We start from the raw sequence: 23,903 nt of genomic DNA on the forward strand, positions 1-23,903 counted from the left end.
TTTCAGGGGTATGTATGCTTTTACTCTCTGCCATAGAGGTCTTTTAGCTTAAGAAGTAGTAACTGTATGTAAAGCTCTTGACATTTGAGTTTTTTGAGGCATTTTCCAAAATTTTATCATCTTAATATTCTGGCCCTCGATGAATAACCCATTTCCAAAGTTTCAGTAATTGTTGACTGACAAAAAACATTAATATCTATTCTGACTTTTTGAATTTTTTTTTTAATGTTTATTTATTTATTTTTGGAGAGTGGGGGGGGGGGTGTGCAGGGAGAATCCCAAGCAGGCTCTACACTGTCAGCACAGAGCCCAAAGTAGGGCTTGCTCCCATGAACCATGAGAGCATGACCTGAGCTAGAATTGAGTCAGATGCATAACTGAGCCATCCAGGCACCCCCTGAATTTTTGAATTTAAATTAAAAATATTCATATTCTATGTCAGTTTTAGCTAAATGCCTCTGTCACATGGTCCTAGAAGAAGTGACAGTGAACAGGTAGTACTTGGAAGTTCCTGACAATATTTCAAGAGATAAAAAGAGAAAACAATTGGGAGGTATAGACCATCTGCTGTTGTGCTCTGCTATAATTGTTGGTGATGCCTTTTCACAAAGCATCTTCAAACAATTCTTTCAGATCCGGATCCATTCATTCTGGTTCTTAATTCAGCCTGACAGCTCAACTATACTGACTACTTCATTAGCCTCCTGGTTGCTTTCTTTACCCGCATCCTTTTTGATAAGTTCTTTTTCATTAGGGAGTTAAGGGTACCTGAGGCAAAGATTTCATAATGTCACTTTGTAATGAAACCTTCAGTGCTTCTGATTTCCTGTTGAGCAAAATCTAAACCTGAAAATCCCTCACTGCTTCCCCTCAACTAAATTGCTTAATTTAGCATTCTTATCTTTTCAGTCTTTCTAATATGGGCATTTTCTCCACAAGACTTTCTTTGGTCATCCAAGATAGAAATATTTTGCCTTTGTAAGTTTTTCATACTTAGTGCTTTTATTTTGGTACCACTACTGACTTGGATTGTAATAGTCATTTATGTGTTTATGTTCTCTCTCCTACTGTATTATAAGCAGAGTTGAGCTACTTGTTATTTGTCTTTATATGGTCTCTGTGTCTTCCTCATTGTAAATTATCACTAAATATTTTTGAGTAAACAGCATCACTGTGGCATCACACTCTTTTTTAGAAAGATCATTTTACTTTGGTCTTTGATGTTTCCCTATATAATATATACTACCAAGAACATAAATGACACTAAGATGTGGTGAAACTAGTGTAATTCATGTATTGCTAGAGGCAGAAAATAGTTCTTTAGACATAAATTAAGCCTAAATAATTCTGCCATAAGGAAAAAAGTCTGTTTTCATGAAGATGTGATTACAAGATCACTTAGCATATCTACAGTTGTAAGCAAACCATTGAAAAGGTTTTTATTTACATAAATTATATTAAATCACCAACAGTGATGTGAGATACTAAAGATCCAAGAATAAGAGAATAGTCACTATTGATATGGTGTTGCTTGATAGCTGTTAAAAGATGTTGAGAGAATTCCTTTGTCAGGATGAGAATGTAATAAGGAAATTTTTCTTCAAACAAGTAAGTTGTATTAAAGAATTGAATTCTATATCCTTTTATTAAGTTTGAAAATATAAAGAAAAGGAGAAACTTGGAAAAAATCCCATTGTGAATACCTAATAAATTCTTAGTTGTCGACTATGGCATCTGTATTTGTTTATGTTTTGGAGAGAAATTAGATTCTAGTCACAAAATAATTTAATATTCATAACTGTACAAAATAATGGTGCATGTCCTAAAATGCAGTTTTTATTTTTATAGCGATAAGTTAAATGAATTAAGACGACAAAAGGAGAAATTAGAAGAGAAAATAATGGATCAATACAAATTTTATGACCCATCTCCCCCTAGAAGGTACTGTTAACCAAGTTTTACTCATTTTTATTTTGGGAAAAAAAAGTTAAGACTTCTAATTTTGTGAAGAATTTATATGTTGAATTTTAGACTCATAAGAGCTTTTTAAATTATTCTATTAGGAGAGGCAACTGGATTACTCTAAAAATGAGAAAATTGATAAAATCTAAGAAAGATATTAATCGGGAACGTCAGAAATCTCTTACATTAACACCTACCCGCTCAGACTCCAGTGAAGGATTTCTTCAACTCCCCCATCAAGATAGTCAAGATAGTTCTTCAGTAGGCTCAAATTCTTTAGAAGATGGCCAAACTTTGGGGACCAAGAAAAGCAGCAGTGAGTGCTTAAACTCTTTAAACATTTGTGATCTCTAGTATTGCTTTAGAATCCTTTCAAAAAGATTTCTTTAACTTGTAACTTCCATAGTCCTTTGGGGTAATAGTCTGATGAATGCATTTCTTTTTTAACTCTATATGATTATAAAATTCACTAAATACTGCAATACTGCATAACCACATGATTTTATATATTATGTGTTTAGAGATACACCAAACGCAGAATTACCATCATTTAGCCAGGAAGGTAAAACAAGTGTTGAAAGAACATTGAAATAAGAGCCAGAATATCTCTGCCACTTGTTAGTTCTATTTATATGGGCACGCCTTTCACCTTTGTGTCCTACTGTACAGGGTGATTTTGAAGAGCAAGTGAGAAATATTTTTGAGCAAGTGAGCTCATCTTGAGCTCATCATTTATGAGCTTTTATTTGTAATGAAATAGAATAATAAGACATTTTATAATAAGACATTTTATAATGGGGTTCTATTCACATACTTTGGTGTCGAATTGGAGTAAAGCTACATTGGGGAGAAGCAAAGAAAACTAGATATGAATTTGAAGAGAATGTTATTCAATGATTTAGAGGTAATTGAAGGTTATAAAAATTATTGAGCAATTGCTTGGTTAATTAATTTAAGGATCAGTTAAAATAGATGTGGAGATAAAAGTTTGTGTATAAAATTTATAAACTGGTATATAAACATAATTTTTAAATTACAGATACAGAAGTATTACATCATAACATGCCCTATACAATTTATGATCTTTTTATTTTATTACTAGTGTGCTTAACTAAGAACAAAGTAAGAGCCTAAAGAAGTATATTTTGAGAGAAAGGGAAAAGAATAAAAGAACGTCTTTTCAGTGCTAGGCCCTTTGAAGGTGTCCAACAGGCTGACTCCTAACAATGTTCTTAGAGAATATGTAAACAAGACAACTTTGAATCCACTCATACTATCACCAGAGTCACTAAATTAAAAAATATATATTTATGTGTGTGTGTATATGTATATCTATATTAAATGTAGGTATATTTATATATATAATCTCATTGCCATTCTTCTGAAGTAAATAGGCAAAAACTGCTTCTTCTTCCCCCAGGGATAGTCTCTCTTTATTGCAACTCTCAAAACACTCAAAAAACTATAGTGTTTTGTCCTCAGAGGAATTATCTCTGAAAAGACAGTATTTTAGGGTATAGATTAGGTATTATAAGGTGTATTTCAGAATACAACTTATACCACCCTAAAAACTAGAATCCATAAATATTCACGCATACATACATATGTGTGTGTGTGTGTGTGTTAGTCTCAAGAAGGTTGTTAAATTCTTGTTATTAAATCCCACATAAGATTATCATAACCTGGGTGGTGGTGTTTTTGTTTTGTTTTGTTTTGTTTTGTTTTTAATCTAGTCTTATCAGCCAAATCTACATGAAATCTCTGAGCATTCTTATGGAGACATCATCAGGTTTACCTTAAAAAGATGCCAGATAATTCAGTTTTAACTGCTACCTTTAGATATAAACTATCTGACATCTTATTAAATGAGAAATGGAAATAGGTCTAATTATTTTTTTTCCAATTAAAGAAAGATATTTCATAGAGATTGATTTTTTTTTTTTTTTTTTAAGTAAGCTCTATGCCCAACATGGGGCTTGAATTCACAACCCTGAGATTAGGAATTGCCTGCTCTACGGACTGAGGCAGGCCAGGTGCCCTAAGAAAAGATGTTTCCATTCAGATAGGATAACGTACACAAGAAAGGCACGACAGTCTTTCTTTGAGGTCTTCTTGCCTGTTTTAAATATAAATCTGACATTCCTGCATCCAGAATAAGGATCCAGAATTGGATCCAGAATTGAAACATCCAGAATAAGGATCAGAAGGCAGTAATACTGTCCTTTCTTGCATTTGTCCAGTTTTAGAATGTTTTAAATAAACACAAAACCCAGCAATGTTAATGTTCCCTTAATTTTAGTATGTTGGAAAAAGAACATTGTATATCTACAAACTAGTTGACACAAGAAGGATCACATTCCACCATTGGCAAGTTTAAAACTCCTTTTATCCTGTCTGTTTTTGGAAGAGTGTCTGTCAGTAAAGCAGTCTTTGGAAAACAGTTGAAACAGCAGTATCTAAATAAGACAACATGTGCATGTTGCAACCATTCAGCTTTGTTTTAGCTAAGTGTCCATTTTTACATTGTTTTCAGTTCATTTCTTTTTTAAATCATTAAAAACAGCTGTGTTTACCAAGATAGAAAAGAAATAGGTCAAATTAAAAGCTTAAATGAATCATGATTGTTAACTAAGTTAAAAAAAACCTGTATGTCCATTGCATTCTCCTTAATGGATGACACTTCTCAGTTTGTTGGAAGAACTTTGATTATTTACAAGATGACGACAAACCCTGAGAAGGATCATCGTTATTAAGGCTGTGTAAGGCTAGGTCTTTATTCACATCATTGCCCTGACTCCTAAATTGCAGTTCCGAAAAGGTGTAACAATTTTTTGTTTTCAAATCTTATTAAAATATAATTCAAGAATGTTAGTGACTCTAGTGAACATTGGATGTCTATGCTAATGACACCTACTGTAGTTACAACCCTAATTTTCACTTACAGAACTTTTCTGCACAGTGCTACCTTTGATTTTTTAAATAAACTCACCAAAAAAGCCCTTCAAAATACCTAAAAATGTTATAAATACATATTTTCTGTCATTTTTTTCTTGCATTAGGGTGCCTCCTTTTCCTTTAGACTTAATAGAAAGAACTTAGTGCTAGTTTTTCTCTTTTCCCTCACCAACCTTTTGCAAAATGAAATGAATATAATTACTCATGTCATCTTTTGAAAGACTTTGCTCAGAATATATATTTTCATGGTGCTGCTAAATAATGCACCAGAATTCAGTTTATCCCAAAAAATAATTCCCTACTTTCTTTGTTACGGTTTACGAAAATAATGAAAGTTTTTAAAGTTTCTTTAGATTAAGTTTTAAACATCGATGGGGCACCCTAGTTTTTGTTGACAGATATTACTAGAATATTCTTGTAGAATGTGCATCTTCCTAAGTAATTTTTTTCCAAAATAAAGTCTTATAATTTGAAAAGTAAAGACCGAGGATTGAAAAGCCCTGTGTATTTTCATCATGTATACTGTGGCCCACCAATAGCCCTGATTTTAAAGGTACACCTTTACAACTTAACTAGGAAAAATATTCCTTCAGTAATTCTAAACAGTTCCTATATTTGTAGGACTTTAGCCAACCCAAGCTTTCAAAGTATATGTTCCTCATCATTGTCTTCAGTGCTTTCCAAGTATTTTAAAGTATCAGAGTACATATTTCATATTTCATTATCACTCAGCAGCACAAGAGTAATAGCTTTAGTATAGCATACATAGCTGAAACTCAGACATTCATTTCTGTCCTTAATTTCAACATTTAACTGCCATCTGTTCTTCTCCCTTTTTTCTTTCATTTTTCTGTTTCTGTTTTTCCTCATGCTCTGACATTAAAGTGGTTGCACTGAAAAGACTGCCCTTTTTGAGGAACAGACCGAAGGATAAAGACAAAATGAAGGCCTGCTACCGTCGTTCCATGTGTAAGACTTTATGACAGTTCAGCTTCTTTCAAATGACCACACTGGCTTCCATTACTAATTTTTCACTAACCTTTCTCTGGACGGTGCCAACTGTCTTTATTTTGCAAAAGTGCAGTCTTCCTCTAATTCAAGGAGCTGGAAGAATATTTTTTTTTCAAAACTGGCACTTAATTTGCATTATATGTATATTCACTGGTACATATACATGCATATGTTTAGTCATACATGTAATATACATTTCCAGTCCTTTCTAAAAGTTGGCAGAAAAAAAAAACTTTAATTTTCTATGCCATAGAAATTTTTTTCCCAAAGAAATTTACTTAAAATATAACAAAACCTTTAGCATTAGGACTTTATTTTCTTAATGAAGTAAATTAAAAAATAAATAAAATGGCCTGTAACCCTTGAAAACGTTTGTCATTCTTTATATATTAATACTCTAGTTTTATTTTTTTAAGAAGAATGGGTAATTACATAATCACATTAAATGTCTGTCACTTTGGATATCATTTCTTTCAGGTTTTTATTGAATGGTATACTTATTTGATTCACAAAATGAATGATTTCTTCAGTAACCTGCTCTGACCAAGGACTCTTTGTCATTTTCAATAATGATGCTGTATAAGAACTGCTCTCCATCTTACCTTTATTCATTCCATTTCTGTCATCACAAAACCACATTATGAAGGCTTCTAATTATATTTGCACATCACTGCGCAAAAGCATGGCAGTTGTACAGAGTAAAATTCCTTTTCCTATCTTTAAAGGGGGTGGAGGTGGGATAAAAATATTGACTGAAATTTATCAGCCTTTGGCCTACTCATTTCATTCAGCTGAATGCATGTCATAATTTGAATGACCTTGTGGTTATAGTTTTCGATGTTCACTTGCATTAATCCATAGACAAAAACCAGATCATTTATAATACAAGATAGGAATAAAAGCAGATACATTAACCATGCTGATTCATTTGCTTTCATTTGCATCCCAGCCATGAATGACCTGGTGCAGTCCATGGTCCTAGCAGGAGGACAGTGGACAGGTAGTACTGAGAATTTGGAGGTTCCTGATGATATTTCAACGGGTAAAAGGAGAAAAGAATTGGGAGCTATGGCCTTCTCTACTACAGCCATCAACTTTTCAACTGTCAACTCTTCTACAGGCTTCAGATCCAAGCAGTTGGTTAATAATAAAGGTATAGGCCGTCTGCTCTTTGCACTGTGGTGTAACTGTTGGCAACAGGAATTTTAATTTGACTTTCCCATGTGTACTTTTTTGGCAGCAACAACCTGAAATAATTATCAAAACAATCGATTTAATTTGAGAGAATTTTCAATTTCACTTCATTTCAAAAATTTAAAACATCTTACAAATAATTAAAATCTTTCCTAGGCCTTTCATAATAAACAGTTTGTGAACTAACAAGGAAAGGAAAAGTAAACCATGTAAAAAGTGAGAAAGGGAAAAAGTGATGATAGGAGCTTAAAAACAAACACAAAAAAAAACAACTAAAAACACTAAAACTTTAAACAGAGAGAACCACGTAGAACAGCCCAGGCTCTTGATTTGCTTTGCAGGGTCCTTGGGGAGATTATTTCACTGCTACTGGTGTTTTCCCTAAGCGAGTCAACTTTCATCACAGCCATTCTGTTCTTATTCCTAGTTCCAGTTTCTGGTTGAGTCTATGAAATATGTTAAACCAAGATGTATTATATGTGCTTGAAAAACAGTATCCATAACTGCATAAGGGAAATTTTATAAGGGTTTTTTTGTTTGTTTGTTTAAAAACATTTTTATATCCATTTTGTTATTTTATGTAGATACTACATCCTTTGAAGACATAAGTCCACAAGGTATTAGTGATGATTCTAGTACGGGATCAAGAGTTCATGGTAAGATATGAACTTTATTTAGAGAGCACATGTTACATACAGAATGGGAATGCTAAGACTTTCGCATCAATTTGGTGAATGTTGCGTTGCCGGCAAGCATGTGTTCTCTAACCTGCATCTCATAGCTTCTTCTGCCATTTCTTCAAAACCTAATACTCCCTTTTGCCCCTCTGGAGGTTGTTGCTTCATCTAGGTAGTCTCTGTTTTGGTCAAGGTCATTTATAAAATATACCTGCACAATGCTTAAATGTAATTTTGTTGCCATTATGCTATAAGGTTAAAGTTATGAGAAACACATTTTACTATTGGTTTTAAAAATACTTAGGTAAAGGGATGAACTCTTCTGAAACCACATTTTCTGCGGTGTTGAGTATATCATATTGTTAAGTTTCTGGAGAGATCTGCAAAGTCATATCTTGCCAAACTAAATTATTAATAATAAATGGATAACATGTTCAGGGGATTTCATATGTAAGCAAGATTTTAAGAAACAGGGTAGGGTTGTGTTAACTGTGCAGTTGTTTTCCCTTGTGCGGGTAGGAATACAGGACATCAACTGCAGATGCTCATGTTCCTCCTGTTCATGGCATTTCTGCAGTGTGCAGGGTTCCTTTTCTGATCTGTTGTAAGTGACCTAATCATTAGCACTTTTTTTTTTTTTTTTTTTGGCGTGTCACCCTATTCAAACAGTTCTGGTATCCATCTAGAAAACATTTCCAAATCTAAATATATATTTTCTTTTCTTTTCTTTGAATCTCAGTGTTTCAGAAATGTCTTATTCTAAAGTGTCTAACTGAACTATCTGTAAATGCCTTTCTTCTCTAATCTGTAAGATTCAATTCTGTGGGCATGCTTAGCCTGTGAAAGTATGCATGATTGCTTCCTCAAAGCATTCTGTGATCAGAATGTAAAGTTCAATGTCATTAGCTGGAAGTTTATCACACTGTCTCCTGATTTTTTCATTTAGCTTCAAGACCAGCCAGCCTTGATAGTAGCAGAACATCCACTAGCAATAGTAATAATAATGCTTCACTCCATGAAGTCAAAGGTACGCTGTAGGTAAATTTACTAATATTGTCCATCCATTTCCAGATTTTATAATAGAAGATCGATGAAGTTTCTGGGGTAAAGTATGAAATCCAAATCATCTATGTTTGGAACATAGTTCCTTAGAACATTTTATACTTAGCATTGTGATACATTGTATACCATGTATATAAATGTAAAAACAGGAGCAGTTATTTTGGTTTCCATTTTTCATCTTCACAGATAAAATGTTTTTATGGCATCTTTAACTTCAAAAATATCTGTAGGCCCTTATTTTTCTTATGTTTTGTCTTCATCATGAAAATGGTTGTCCTTAATTTTCTCATGATGCATGTACATTGAACTCTATAGAAGGTGCTTTAGAAATACTTTCAGCTTTATTTATTCATGAAATAGGGGGAAATAATTTTTTTTTAATTTAAGAAAACAAATGTGTGTGTGTAGAACAAGACCCAGATGGATGCACATAGCTTCTATAAAGAATGCAAGGTTTTTTAGAATTTTTATTTTTTTTTATTTTTTTTTATTTAAAAAAAATTTTTTTTTTTCAACGTTTATTTATTTTTTGGGGCAGAGAGAGACAGAGCATGAACGGGGGAGGGGCAGAGAGACAGGGAGACACAGAATCGGAAACAGGCTCCAGGCTCTGAGCCATCAGCCCAGAGCCTGACGCGGGGCTCGAACTCATGGACCGCGAGATCGTGACCTGGCTGAAGTCGGACGCTTAACCGACTGCGCCACCCAGGCGCCCCAAGAATGCAAGATTTTTTAAATTAATTTTTTAATATGCATTCCAGGGTGAGGTTTTATGTAAATGTCTAGAGGCTTTGACTAATACTTTTTTCCTTAAAGGTATACTGCCTACTCAGATTCTGGAATTGTTTAATTGATTATAAAAGTTGGTTAAAGTATTCTCTACAGTCCAGAATTGTCCCATTATAATGAGTGCATGTGTTCTGTTGCCTTTTGTATTATAAATTTTTTAATGTTTATTTATATTTTTGAGAGAGAGAGAGCATGAGTGGGAGAGGGGGAGAAGCAGAGACGGAGAAGTAGGCTCCATCCATGAGATCATGACCTGAGCCAAAGTCAGATGCTTTTAACCAACTGAGCCACCTAGGCGCCCCTGCTTTTTGTATTATAAAATCATTTTGTCTCAGTTGTAATTTTATCGTTAATGCTATGACTCTGTTGTAGTGGTCTGAAAAATCTGATCTCAAGAAGGGATTATCTTTTCATTTTTATAATCATATTCTTATATGTAGTAGAAGAATACAGTCTGAAAACTGAAGTATTTCTTTTCTGATTTGAAAATTCAAGGAAATCTTTTTTTTGTAAAATGTTACATAACTTGAGCCAAATTCTTCCGTGACCCACTTTACTTTGTATTATTAGTTGTGTTGTCCATCTTGATATTATATCTATACAGTTTGCTGTCATTTAGAATCCAAGGAATAACATAAACATTAGGGAGTTTTTTTTCCAGAACTAGTAATTTGCATTCTATACAGTTGCTTAACCTCAGTTGAGCCTTTTTTTTTTTTTAACTTTTTTTATTTTTGAGAGAGAGAGTGAGCACGGGCTTGAGTGGGGGAGGGGGAGAGATAGAGGGAGAGACAGAATCTGCTGCAGGCTCCAGGCTCTGAGCAGTTAGCACAGAGCCAGAGGTGGGACTCGAACCCACAGACCATAAGATCATGACCCAAGCTAAAGTTGGATGCTAAACTGAGTCACCCAGGTACCCCTCAGTTGAGTTTTTTAAGACTACATAGCCACCATACCAACAGTGTAAAGCAGGGACAATCAGATGATTCAGACATTAAAGAATAAAATAAAACATATTTGACTTTATATTTTTACTGGAATTTGCTAAGTAACTATATCATATCTCCATTGATTTTCCTTTATATATGCCTGCTGTTTCAATTAAAAAAAATTTATTTAAGGTTATTCATTTAGGATGAATGAGGAAGCTTCAAGTAAAGAATGAAGATTTCATAGAGAGGCAAGGAATTCGAATTTTTAACCTCTGAATTTTTATTCTGGTTTTAACATTTTGATGTAATTTAAAAATCATATTATCCTGTTTTGTTCTAACTTGTGAGGTGTTTTACAGTGACTTGAACTGAGTTTTTAAAATGTATTATTGGGGCACCTGGGTGGCTTGGTCAGTTGGGCATCCATCTTCAGCTCAGGTCATGATTTCATGGTTTGTGGGTTCGAGCTCCATGTTGGGCTTGTGCTGACAGGCCGGAGGCTGCAGCCTGCTTTGGATTCTGTGACTCTCTCTGCCCCTCCTCTGCTCGCGCTCTGTCTCAAAAATAAATAAGCATTAAAAAAAAATTTTTTTTTAATAAAAATGAAAAAATGTATTATTTTTTTATTCACTTACTCATCAAATGTAATGAGTGCCTGCGTCATATGTTTGGCTCTGGGTGTAGTGGTAAAAGCAAGTATTTGTCCTTGTGGAACTACTGTCTGTCAATTTAACAAAATAAAGAGACTGTGGTAGATAGTGTTAGACTGTTGAAAGATGAACACAGTTTAGTAAGCATATCTAAATGAAATTTGAAAGTCAGTTTATTCGTAAGAATCCAGTCCACAAATGTGATTACTTATATAGTTTTAATCTCATTTCTGTTACCAAACTCTTAACACAGCATTTACTCCAAAAGCAGGTGCAGTTAATATCCAAAGCAGGCCACAAAGCCACAGCAGTGGAGAATTTAGCCTGCTTCATGATCATGAAGCTTGGTCCAGCAGTGGTAGCAGTCCAATCCAATACTTGAAAAGACAGACCAGATCAAGTCCAATGCTCCAGCACAAAATGCCTGAAACGTTAGAGAGTCGAGCACATCACAAGATCAAAACTGGTTCTCCTGGAAGTGAAGTTGTTACTCTACAACAGTTTTTGGAAGAAAGCAACAAGCTTACCTCAATACAGGTTAGTTTTGTCTATGGTAACATTCATTTAGATGGACACTACAAGTTAAAATTCTTTGAACTATAGAGCTTCTATCAAGACATGTTTATAAAGAGATACTAGCAATTTTATATCACACAGTGTAATATATCAGGAAAGTAAAAGCTTGGCTGCATTCACTAATCTGCTGTGGTATCTTTTTTAACAGATAAAGTCCTCAAGTCAAGAGAATCTTTTAGATGAAGTAATGAAAAGTTTGTCTGTCTCTTCTGACTTTTTGGGAAAAAACAAACCAGTTAGCTGTGGTCTGGCCAGGTCAGTAAGTGGAAAAACCCCAGGAGACTTCTATGATAGACGGACAAGTAAGCCTGAACAATTTATGAGACCCAGTCCTCGAAAGACTGAAGATGCCTACTTCATTAGCTCTCCAGGAAAACCTACCTTAGGCACTCAAGGAAAGATAAAATTAGTGAAAGAAACTTCTCTGTCACGACAATCAAAAGATAGTAATCCTTATGCCACTTTACCTCGTGCAAGCAGTGTGATCTCTACTGCTGAAGGAACTACTCGAAGGACAAGCATCCATGATTTTCTGACCAAGGACAGTAGACTACCTATATCAGTTGATTCTCCACCAGCTACTGCTGATAGCAACATCACTGCAGCATCTCGTGAGTACCATTTACTCCAGTGGTCCTCTCATGCACCTCACAGTACAACCCATGCTGTGGGTTCTCATGCACAAAACAATTCAGCTCCAGATAAGCCCAAGTCGCTATATGCCCAGGCTAGAAACTCAAGAACAGAAAAGTCACATTTTCTAAACGAAACCTTTGCCATTATTAATATGTCTAATGATGCATTTGGAATATCAGCTAAAGATAGCGTAGAGTCATTTACTATGGCTAATCCATCTCAGCCATTTTTATCTCTGAATACAGAACTAGTTAGTAACATAAGTGGGTTACCTCCCAGGCCAATCGCCAGAGTAACTGACCAGGCTTCTGCCATTTTGGATAAAGCTGCAAAGAAAGATAATGAACAGTTTTCTGATAATCAGAACCCTAGTAACAGTAACCCACAGTCTTCTGCAGATAGCAATAATCTTATCACTACTGCATGCCTCTATCCTGATGACACAGAATCTGCATTGTTGGTTTCTGAGGATAATCAGACTGTTTGGTATGAATATGGTTGTGTATGATCAAAACTGCACAATATAATACTGATGTTACTTGATATGCACTGTGCTTCTCTAATCTGATTTGAAGAGCTGCTGTTGAAAAGTATCATTTGGCTAGGCTTATATTTTTATTTTTAAATTGTGGCATAGTGTTCATTTGTACATGACGGCATGTATATAAATATGAATGTGTAACCACACCAAAGCCTGCATGAAATATTAATTACATTGTACATTTTTTGCATGACTTTAAAATCCTTAACAATACATGCTCCTCTTTCTCATTTCTTGTCACCCGATAAGAGATTGTTACTTTGATACCTTGGAAGCATATTAAAATAGTTGCATGCTATAATTACCAAGAAGGCATTTCCAAGTCATATTTACTTTGTTACTCCCAAAAAGGAACGTTCATTTTCTCCTTCCCTCCTCTTTGCTCCTCTTCCCTCGCCGTTCTTTTCACTCCTTCTCCCCCCCAAATGTGCACTTCACATTGCACATGTACAGCATTAAGGAAAATACGTAAAAAGATGTCATTTTCTTTTGCCATTTAACTATGTCTTCTGTCCTCCTGTTTTATTTTCAAAGAAATAGTCACTCCCTTAACACTTTTGTAGCAAAATGTTAACTACTGCCCATATTTATAAACTTGTTCAGATTTAGAACATTGTTGTTACTCATAAATTGAGTGTAATTCTTTAAAAACCCCATCAAATTTACCTGTTACTTACACAGTGACTAGGAGCATTTGTATTAATTGTGTTTCTTCTCTTCACTTTCCTTCATCTGTTAAGTGTAAGAGCTCAAGGACCATCTTTCCTTCAAGATGACTTTTTAAATTGGAATCAATTAATATATTAGTTTTGCCAGTTCTTTTTTTATAGGGTAAAAGAAATAAATAATAGTGTGTTGAAAATTTGCATTTTTACTTCTGTTCAAAAAGGATAGCAAGTTTACAAAGTAGTAAAGATTGTTGCTTCAATAATCTATTAAATTACGTGTCTGTCCTTAAAATAATTTCTTAAAAGAGTACATTGTGCTAAAATAAAATTAATGTTAGAATTTGTAACTATTTAAATAAACAAGTGTGTTTTTAGTGGAACAAATTTTAGAACTAAAAATAAATATAAACTTTTAGCTAAAAAAAAATAACCATATAAGATAAAATATTTCATAATTCTGACTTAAGTGTCAATAAACTTTAAAATTATCTTGCTGTGGTCAAAACACTTTTAAAGTAAAATAAGCTAAACTTGAATCTCTAACTCCCAGAATTTTACAAAACAAAACAAAACACGTACTTGATTCACTTACTTCTGGAGAGAAGTATACCTTAGCTCTTTCTCTGGAATGGTTTTGACATTTTGATTCAGCCTAAATATTACTGCTAATAACTCAGCCTGGCATCTGGAAGCAATGCTTTGAAATGTAACTTTCTAAATGGGGGTGAGGGGGATTACTATTTCATACATGTTGTTACATTAAATTATTATGGTTATTAATTGGGCCGTGGAAATAGAATCTGTAAAGAATCTTTGCATAATGAAATTTGTATCCTTTGTAAATTAAACTATTCTCTTGTACTTACAAAAGGTCATTGTGGGGAGTAGGCCCTCTCCAATCAGAAAATTTTCATATTTTTTACTACCACCTAATATACTTTTTCCATGAATACATCCGTCTGTTTTATTGCTGGTTGTTTCACAGTCAGTCCTAACATTAAAAATGTTTTTGGCATCTCTTTTTTATAACCTATTAATAACCTAATAATAAAACTTAACGGTAAATATAAGTGAGATTAGATTGGAGCCAAATAGATTAAAATGGAATAATTAGTGTTACTACTTTTCCACTTTGAGCCAAGAATTATTTCATCACCATTTCAACTCTTTAGATATTATATATCTGGCCATGAACTTTAAATTTGAAATATTAAATTTATTTATGCAAAATACAGAAATTGTTGTATCATAAAATTGTGATTATTTTACAAAATTAGACTTACCAGAAAGAAGTATTTCCAATACAAACAAATGGCTATAGTTTATAATTTATATTATAACATGTTTTCAAAAGGAACATATACATTGTACTGTAAGACAGGTCCATACCATGTCCATAGGTCTTGAGGATTTTGAGAATACAGGCTACACTTCCTCTAGAGACTACCACCAGTTGTGGAGGCCTAAAATTTTTTCAAAACACTAGCATAGCGCTTGGAATCAAATTTTTAGCATGGGAAGAACCTTAGAAATATTATTCAGCCAGCATTTCCCATGCTGTAAGAAATCAACATACTACTTGCTATGAGTCTTACAAAGAAGCACCAATATTGTAACTTTTTAATTTTTTTTTTAAGATAAAAATGAAGCAACTCTGACCCAGTTGAACAGCTGTACTTTCTTCCTCTAAGACATCTCATAAATATCTTATGATTCATAAAGGGTTATTTGGAAAACTATTTGGAGATTCACTACCCTGATTTTAGATGAAACTGCATGGCATTCACATTCCTGGCCTGGGTTTCTAGAAATTATACCCTTATTATTTGTCTGACATTGTAAACTGACATTGTTAGGTATTGGGTTCCCTTTGACCAAAACAACTTTAGCTGTAACAGTGAAAGTAGGTATATTATTTGCCTGTAAAATTTGCCTTAAGACCTGGTTTTCTCAGTAAATAAATACTTCATTGTGGATGTCTCTGTGGCTGCATGCAAGATTATTTTTTACTTTAAAACTATTTGTGACTATTTAGTGAATAAACATAGTAAGAGGACACAAGTATATTATTTCTGGCTTTTAAACTATAACAATCAGTCTTTATGTAATAAGATGTCTATAATATTAATAAATTTCCCAGTTAGATTCTTTCTTCTTGCCCTACTCAACAAGAGCTCATTAGTTTCTTATCTTCATGAATTATATTATGTTTAACGTTTGATTAAATAACATGAAATGCTTTTCTCCTGCAGATGTGGACAAAGTACAAGAAAGCAGAAATTCAAAAAGCAGGTCTAGGGAGCAACAAAGCTCCTAATTCTATTACCCACTACATGACATGTGGGCCAAGTGGTGAGTTTCTTCCTTACAATGTAAATGAGATTAGTCTGTCTCATTTATACAAACTAACCGTGTTACGTACAAGAACAAGTGCACATTGCATTAACAGATGTAAATATTGCTTGCTTAATTCATGACTTTCTGTCCTACTTACTAGTTGAGGAAGATTTATTGATTGATGTAAGCTTTTGCCTATCAGTGCAGGAAACAAACCTTTAAAAATTATTTTTATTTTTTTTTCTTAATTTAAATTTAATTTTACTAGTAAATGTTTTCGGAATTCCTTTTTTAATTTGAAGTTGTTTTTTTTTTTCTTTTATAGGAATCCACTCCCCCCCCCACCCCCCACAATGTTCTTGATAATTGAGAATAAACAGTAAATTACATACCTTTTCTGTGAAGAGCCACTCAAAGAAAAATTGTCTCTTTCTGTCACTCATTTCTATAGAAGACCTATCTGGTGCATGTTGTTCGTATAGTGCCTGCTCTGTATTTTATATCTCTCTTATCTTCAAGCTTTTCTTACATTTTCTTTCTTCTTTCTACCTTCCAACTAAATACAGAGAGAAAAGTGTCCTTCAGTTTCTCAGTGTGAAGCCTTTATTTCTGAAGTAACAAGACACCCAACTATAGGAATCATTTTAAAAATCTTTAAGGAGACTTTAAACAATCCTTCGTGACTAGAGCAGGGAAGAAATACAAAACCTTCATTCCTTCCTTGAATCAAGGAGCACTACTGGAGTCAACTGCCAAAATTTTTAGAAGGTTTTAGGACTTACTATACATTGTATTGTTAAGATCTACTGAATAAAGGATGTTCTCTCTCTAAGGACCAAGTGTTTTAAGGTTTCAAGAAGTACTCCAAGAACAATCTACTTCTTTCGTCATTTGTTTATGAATTTATCCATGTTTGCTTAATGCTTCTGCTAAGTATTAGCCAGAATCTAGCCATTTATATTTAGTTGTGTAAATCTAAAATGCTGTATGTTGTGGAATGTACTATATATCAAGATACAGAGAACATTGTTTTGGCATGTCAGAGCCTTATTTGGTTAGCAGACTGCATGTGTTGGTATTCTTTTTTTTTTTTTTAACTAATTATTTTGATGCACTGCAAAAGAAATTCAGTTTATAAGATAAATCTGAAAAATAGGAGTTATAAAAAATTTACAGTAATATTAATATTTCCATATTCCTCATTAAGCAACACTAAGCATTCACAATCCAAGGTAATTAAAGAGAGTGTTTTTCTGAAACTTTTTTAGTAAGGTGGTTTTCCAGCAAATTGCATTCCCAAGATAAAACTGTTGTGTTTTAATTCATTTCCCTTCTTTAGTATTGGGTTATATATGTGTGTTTGTTTTTTTAACATGAGAGCTGACTATTGCTTAAGAAGTTTTCTTATGGCAAAAAAAAAAATGTAAATAATTTACTATGATCTGCATTTTGCCAGGAACTCATTTATTTTTAAGGTTATCACATATTAATAAGAACTTTTCTGTTTTTGTCCTTTATAATATTGCATTAAAGTTGGTAACTGTTATTGGTACTTTTGAAATATTTGTATGCATTTGTTACCTTAAACATTTGAAAGAAGCACAAAAAAAGTAGATTTAGTTAACCCAGGGAAACATCAGTTTTTTTGTAGCTCCAATTTTATATCACAGTTTTATTTTCTTATGAAATCAAAAAAGGCATTGATACTTATTAATGCAAATTCATTATTTAACATAAATATCAGAATAATCTTAAAGGTCTGAAATGAGAAAGATAGTGACTTTTTTATTTTAACAGTGTGCTTCTTAGGCTCTCATTACCAGCTCTAAAAAATCTTTTTGGAACAACTCCATATTCATAGTGTGTGGTTTAGGAACTGTGTGTTTCATCACTAACCTAGTAACTGTGAGAAATGTGTATGTTCTCTCCTCCCCACCCCATTCTCTCCTTCCCTCTCTCTTTCCCACTCTCTATCCCTTTCCCTCTCTGTTTTTGGTAGGCCAGTAGCAGTATTGTGTTCATAGTCTACTTTCAGAAAGACTTACTAATGAAAAGAAAGACAGCATGTATAGTTGACCAGAAATTAAAAAGGAATTTAGAGAACTTGGACTTATCTTAATGCCACCATTAACTTAGGTTTTGCCGCCAAATAATGCTGTAAACTCTTGGATGAAAGGTGCTATGTAAATGTAAATACAAAGGATTCTTACTAAAATACAAATATTGCACAACAGACATATTTAAAACTTAATCTCTAGACTTTGAAACATCTCTCTCCATTGTGACTCCCTAGATTCAAGTATCAAATTGATAATGGGCATCATGGCAGTCTAGAGATACTTGCATGTAAAAAATGTAAATTCATTTTTAGGTGGATAAATTGAAAGTAAATATAGAAGTTATGTTTTAGCTAAATACAGTAAGTGGGTAACTTAGATTTATATTAACTAGCATCTAATTTGCACAACTAGGACACATCCCAGGACAGTTACTAAAAGTTGGAATTTAATGAGTAGGAGTTTGCCCAGTGAGATGAATCATACCACAGCTTGACCTCTCCAGAACACTAATGTCCTAAAATAGAGAACCTGTTGATTTAAGCAGCACATTATTGCTTCATGCAGAAAATGCTTAGGGACAGCCTATATAGTACTGAGACTCAGTATGCTGACCCTGAGAAAGTGCAGTTAGAGACAACCAAGGAAATACTTAAGACCGCAAAAGTAGGAATATTCTCAATTATATTCATAACCTTTTTCATACCATTTCAAGGAAGGACTAGATAATAACCTCATGAATACTTTACTTTCTCCAAAAGATTCAGAAGCAAACTTACTAGGAGGTCACTCTTTTCCCTTAAACTGCTTCTACCAAACAAAATGTTTGGCCACCTAGAAACTTAAGGGGGCCTGACATGCTTTTATCTGGCTGTCTTCTAAATCAACACCTAACCCCTTAGGAAACTGAAAAATTAATATACAGGGTAATAGCTTCGGCAAAGAGCTCCAATAAAGTGCTTCAGATCTGGCCATGTGGAAGTGTTTGGTCCACGTTTTGAACTGGTGGTTACCAAAGAGTTCACGTAACAGGTTTGTATGTAGCACCTTTCATGCAAGGCATGGTAAGAGCCTATTAAAAAATCACTGTGCATATTACAGAATTGCAGCCACCTCACAAATGAAGTATTAGAGCCTGCACTGTCTTAACAGTTTATGTCAGGAAGTGAAAAAGATACTGTACCAAATCTGGAATTACAATGAGGAGTAATAATGTATGCTAAATGACTTTGTGTTTTAAGTGACTTTTTATGAGAAAAGTGAATTTTTGTGTTTTTTTCTGCTTCACTTAGTCCTGAGATGTATTTTTTCTTTAAGCCTTGAATGAGTAATACAAAAGGAGCCCATTTTGTGATATAAACCTTGATGTACATGTTGAGATATTGGGACAACAATGAAAATGCCTTAAAAGGAATGCTTATGGATAAAGTTGCACTTATAACAGCACCCTTTAACAAAACCTGATTTTAAATTGTCTTTTTCATTTCTAAGGGTTCTCTTTCAATGTTTGCCATTGTACTTAAAACTGTTATTAAATACCAAATCAAATAATACAAAAGCTGTAACATTTCCTTTAAAAGTAATGCTACTAAGGGATTTGGAGTTGAATGGCAGTGATTTTTACTTGACAATACCTATTATCAGCCACAGAAATCCAGTTCGTAACAAACCATCATATGGTTGTCTTTTTAAAAACATTTCATTACTTTTTAGTTAACTTTATTACTCCTAAAAAAAATTAAGTTGGTTTAACATTCACTTAAACTGATGGATACAAAAAGAAATAAAACAAAGAGGTGATTTTTATAACAAGTGGTTAATAATCATTTAAAAATCGTAAGATACAATTTAGCTAAGTATTATCTTTCCTTTTCCTTTACCCTGGAAAACTTTTTTTCAGACATAACCCATAACTTTGTTTAGATGATTCTGTCTAAATCTTTCAGGGATGAGTATTAGAGGTTTAGGAAGAGAATCGCATCTATCAGTTCTGTCAATCTTCACATAGGTGTCAATACAGTAATACATTGCAGGAAGCAATTTCATTTTCACGTATGTAAGACTTTGGGAGGCAAAATGTTAGAGAAGGCTCCCAGCTGTGTTTTCTTGGGCAGGTTAGTCTTTCTGAGCCTGTTGTCACTATAAGATGAGGAGGGTACTAACTGCCTTAGTGTCTTTGCCTCTATTATTCATTAAGCCTTCATTTTATGTGCAAATCAACCTAAAATTTCCTCTTAGAGATGTAGTAAACAGTAGGTAAAAAGTAACATGGCACCTTAAAATAAGTTATCATTTATGGAAAATATTTCTTAAATTCATTCTTTATAGAAACTCTGCCACAAGTAAACTTGTAGTTCTAATCATATGTATCAAGAACTGACAAGTTTTTACTCTCATTTTGCCTTTAAGTAACACAAATTGGTACAGAGTACACTATCACTACCAGATGGAAATTACTTTTGACTGACCAAACAGGATAATATGATTACCTCACGACTATCCCATTTGATTGTACTGGAGGAAAATGTGAAAATTTTCTTGACGAGATCTCTAGACTACTTGTGTAGTTTAGTCTACCTCAGACCTTCAACTAATGTTTTGTTTCAAGTGAAAAAGTATGTTTCTCCACAATTGAAGGGGGAAATGAGTAAAATTTAGGACAGAAAAAACTTGTTCCAAGTATGTTTACATTTCTAACCTCTCAAAGACTAAACAGATCTTTCCTTAATCCTCATTCCCCAAAGATAACCACTATCAATAATTTAATCTATTCCTGTATTTTTTCTCTATGTACAATATATGTATAATTTCATATATGCTGTTTTTGCAAGTTGCTTTTTTCAAGTACAGTAAACACCCTTAAGATGTAAAATAGTTGATCTTAGTTAAACTAACCTTAATTTTGTTGTTAATCTACTCTTAATTGTGGAAGCCATTCCTTTAATGAGTAGTTGTCATGGGAGAGATAGGAGGTGAAATCTGAGCTAAAATGACCTCAATACATTTTTTTTTTTAAGTTATTTATTTATGGGGCATGGGGAGGGGGGAGGAGTAGGGGCAGAGAGGGGAGAGAGAATCCCAAGCAGGCTTATGCTGTCAGCACGGAACATGATATGGGGCTCAAACCCATGAACTGTGAGATCGTGACCTGAAATGAAATCAAGAATCATATGCTTAACTGACTGAACCACTCAGGCGCCCCTCAATACCCCTTTTCAAAAGCAGCTCCTTTTAGAGGGCATCTGGCTGGCTCAGTCAGTAGAGCATGTGACTCTGGATTTCAAGATTGTGAGTTTGAGCCCCACATTGGGTGTATGTTACTTAAAAGAATTTTATTTTTAAATTTTTTTTCAACGTTTTTATTTATTTTTGGGACAGAGAGAGACAGAGCATGAACAGGGGAGGGGCAGACAGAGAGGGAGACACAGAATCGGAAACAGGCTCCAGGCTCCGAGCCATCAGCCCAGAGACTGACGCGGGGCTCGAACTCACGGACCGCGAGATCGTGACCTGGCTGAAGTCGGACGCTTAACCGACTGCACCACCCAGGCGCCCCTAAAAGATAATTTTAAAAAGCAGCTCCTTTTAGATGAAATGTCCCTCCTAAAATTAGTCACCAAACAAAGGTGCTAAATATTCTTATCACTTTTAATGCTTTCTATAAATAAAAAATAAGAAAAACAACTTTCAGAAAGAAGTGTATTCTAAATATCAGTCCAATTAGTTTTTATCAAAATTTAGTATTATGGGATCATGTCCTGTCTTCTTCACAAATGTGAGAAAGTCTTCAGGGCTCAATCCCATGGTTGCAGCATTGGTCATTGGATGAAAGTACACCTTTTCATGTCCACCTTCCAGAAAAGCAGAATCCAGAACAAATTTCACATCTCCATCATCACAGAAGAGTGCCAAAGGTGTGGCACAGCCTTGGCCAACTTTTAGTTTTTCTAGCATGGCTGTTTCATCAGCAAACCGAAGATTTCCACTCCCAACACCTAACTGCTTAGCAAGATCATTTAAATTAACTTGTCTATCATGAAGAACTGTCACCAGCCAATAGCCTTTTTTCTTCTTGTCTTTAAGGAATAAGTTCTTACTATGTGCTCCTTTCAAATGCTGGATATGAGGCATCATTTCTTCAACTGTAAACACCTGTAAAATATCACACGAAAAGTTTTAAAACAATGCATGTGCACACTGCACATATACACAGCTATATGTACTCTGCTTGCTGGGTGAAAACAAGGTTAGGGGAATAATCAATGCCATAGATTGTCACTGGTAGAGACCCATTTCCAGCCCGTTACCAAATAACACACCTTGCTACCTCAATCCCTACTGTGAGGACCTCTTAGGCCAGTTCTCTATTCAATGTGCTGGCCAAGCCCTCACATTCCTCAAGTGATTATTTTTTTCTTTAAGTTTCTGGTACTGAAAGTTTATAGCAGCCCAGATTCCTATTCCTTAGCATCCCATTACATCCAGACCATGTGGCAACCTCCACTTTACAAATCTAAAACCACAATGAGAGTGGGAGAGCAGGGAAGACAATGAGACTCTGGACTAACAACATCAGAAGAGCTGGCAATATGCACAGGTAAAGAAGGGGGAGAGTTCCGTATACTATATAGGAGAGAAGGTCAGAAAAAATGATAAAAGTCTTGATGTTAAATGTGTAAGGTTGAAGATTCTGTATTTGTCTACCCTTTAAAGGTCACCATATTTAGTTATCATTAGCTGTCATTCAGCCCTGGAATAAAAACTATGTCCCTGCACCACTCAAGTTACACTGGTTCTGTGAAATGTTTGCAAATCTTCACATCAATATACTATGTTAATACCAAACTCTATAAGCTTGGTGTCCTGCTATATGCAGGATGCCTGAAACATGGTAGGCACTACACAGTTTATTGCCTGCTAACTATATACACATGAAGTGGACACACTGATCCAATATTCCAGACCAATTTAAGATGCACTAGTTTTCAGAATGTGACCAGGTCGCTCCAAGAGAAAACTCAAGTTTTCCCACGATAACATTAGTCCCGAGAGGCCTTTGATGTGCCTGTCGGGTCCCTTCTGTGCTCTGGAACCCGGGAAAGGTCCTAGAACGGTCGCTTCTGCGGCACATTCCCGCTGGGGCATCTGGTCTTCACGGCCCCGCCCAAGACCCCGCAGCGGAGCCCACCCCTCCGGCAGGAGCCCCTCACCTCCGGGTGCTCCACGACCTCTGTGCGGATGGCCAGGGCGCCGAGCCGCTCATCCAGCGCCGCCCGCAACTCGGCACCAGCCATGCTGCTGTCGGGGCCCGCAGACACTGGGCGGAAGAGCGCAACAAACAGGCGTGACTCCCGCGCGGCAGGCCGACTGGAGGCTGGAGCGGAAGTGCCTAGAGGGAGCCGCGCGACCCCGGAAGCCCAGTGCGGCGCCTTCCGGAGGCGGGGTCCTGCAGTGCTCGCACGCCCTTCCTACGGACGCCACGCCCTCTGGAAGTTGTCTTCTGGGACTGCTGTGCGAGACTTGCGGCGTTCCTTGTCCCGCGTTCCACAGGTGGAAGGCACCTGCCTTTTCATAGCCTACCCTAACTCCTCTTGAGGTTCCCTAGGTGCAGCATATCTTTTATTTAAACAGAATCAGGGCCACCTAACAAAGTTAAGTGTGGGGAGCTTTGGAGATCAGGAGAGTATGTGACCGTGGGCTGGCCCCAGGCAGAGAAGCTCCTTACCTCTGACCCTGCCTTCGAAATGTACCTTCTGCCCACTGCTCCTGTACCGGGAGCCACTTAAAGGACATTGACTTGGGAGAGTAATGTGCTATTGAAACCATCGGGACAGTTTTTTGCCTGAAATTCCCTTA

General features: G+C 35.2%; 2 protein-coding genes across 8 annotated transcripts in view; one reads left to right on the forward strand and one right to left on the reverse strand.

Moving 5' to 3' along the window:
* The window catches only part of CCDC88A (coiled-coil and HOOK domain protein 88A), a 141,206-nt gene extending 121,601 nt beyond the window's left edge, over nucleotides 1-19,605 (forward strand). The window contains exons 24-33 of one of the 7 annotated variants that reach the window (XM_086701079.1): nucleotides 1,849-1,941; nucleotides 2,064-2,278; nucleotides 5,803-5,886; nucleotides 6,878-7,081; nucleotides 7,707-7,778; nucleotides 8,746-8,826; nucleotides 11,504-11,769; nucleotides 11,957-12,419; nucleotides 15,906-16,005; nucleotides 16,557-19,605. In XM_086701079.1, the coding sequence (XP_086557205.1) occupies nucleotides 1,849-1,941; nucleotides 2,064-2,278; nucleotides 5,803-5,886; nucleotides 6,878-7,081; nucleotides 7,707-7,778; nucleotides 8,746-8,826; nucleotides 11,504-11,769; nucleotides 11,957-12,419; nucleotides 15,906-15,970 (1,543 nt within the window). In that variant the 3' untranslated portion in view covers nucleotides 15,971-16,005; nucleotides 16,557-19,605. The other 6 variants (XM_086701078.1, XM_086701077.1, XM_086701081.1 and 3 more) reach the window with 6 other exon arrangements.
* Nucleotides 19,606-21,677: 2,072 nt separating this feature from the next.
* LOC112869248 (prolyl-tRNA synthetase associated domain-containing protein 1) lies at nucleotides 21,678-23,429 on the reverse strand. The gene is made up of 2 exons (XM_025932346.2): nucleotides 23,258-23,429; nucleotides 21,678-22,199 (listed from the first exon to the last, which is right to left on the reverse strand). The coding sequence occupies exons 1-2, from the start codon at nucleotides 23,339-23,341 to the stop codon at nucleotides 21,768-21,770; spliced, it is 516 nt and encodes a 171-aa protein (XP_025788131.1). The 5' UTR covers nucleotides 23,342-23,429; the 3' UTR covers nucleotides 21,678-21,767.
* Nucleotides 23,430-23,903: the final 474 nt, after the last annotated feature.

Source organism: Puma concolor, chromosome A3, assembly GCF_028749965.1.
Source record: "Puma concolor isolate L17-30 chromosome A3, mPumCon1.1.hap2, whole genome shotgun sequence".
Classification (NCBI taxonomy): Eukaryota; Metazoa; Chordata; class Mammalia; order Carnivora; family Felidae; genus Puma; species Puma concolor.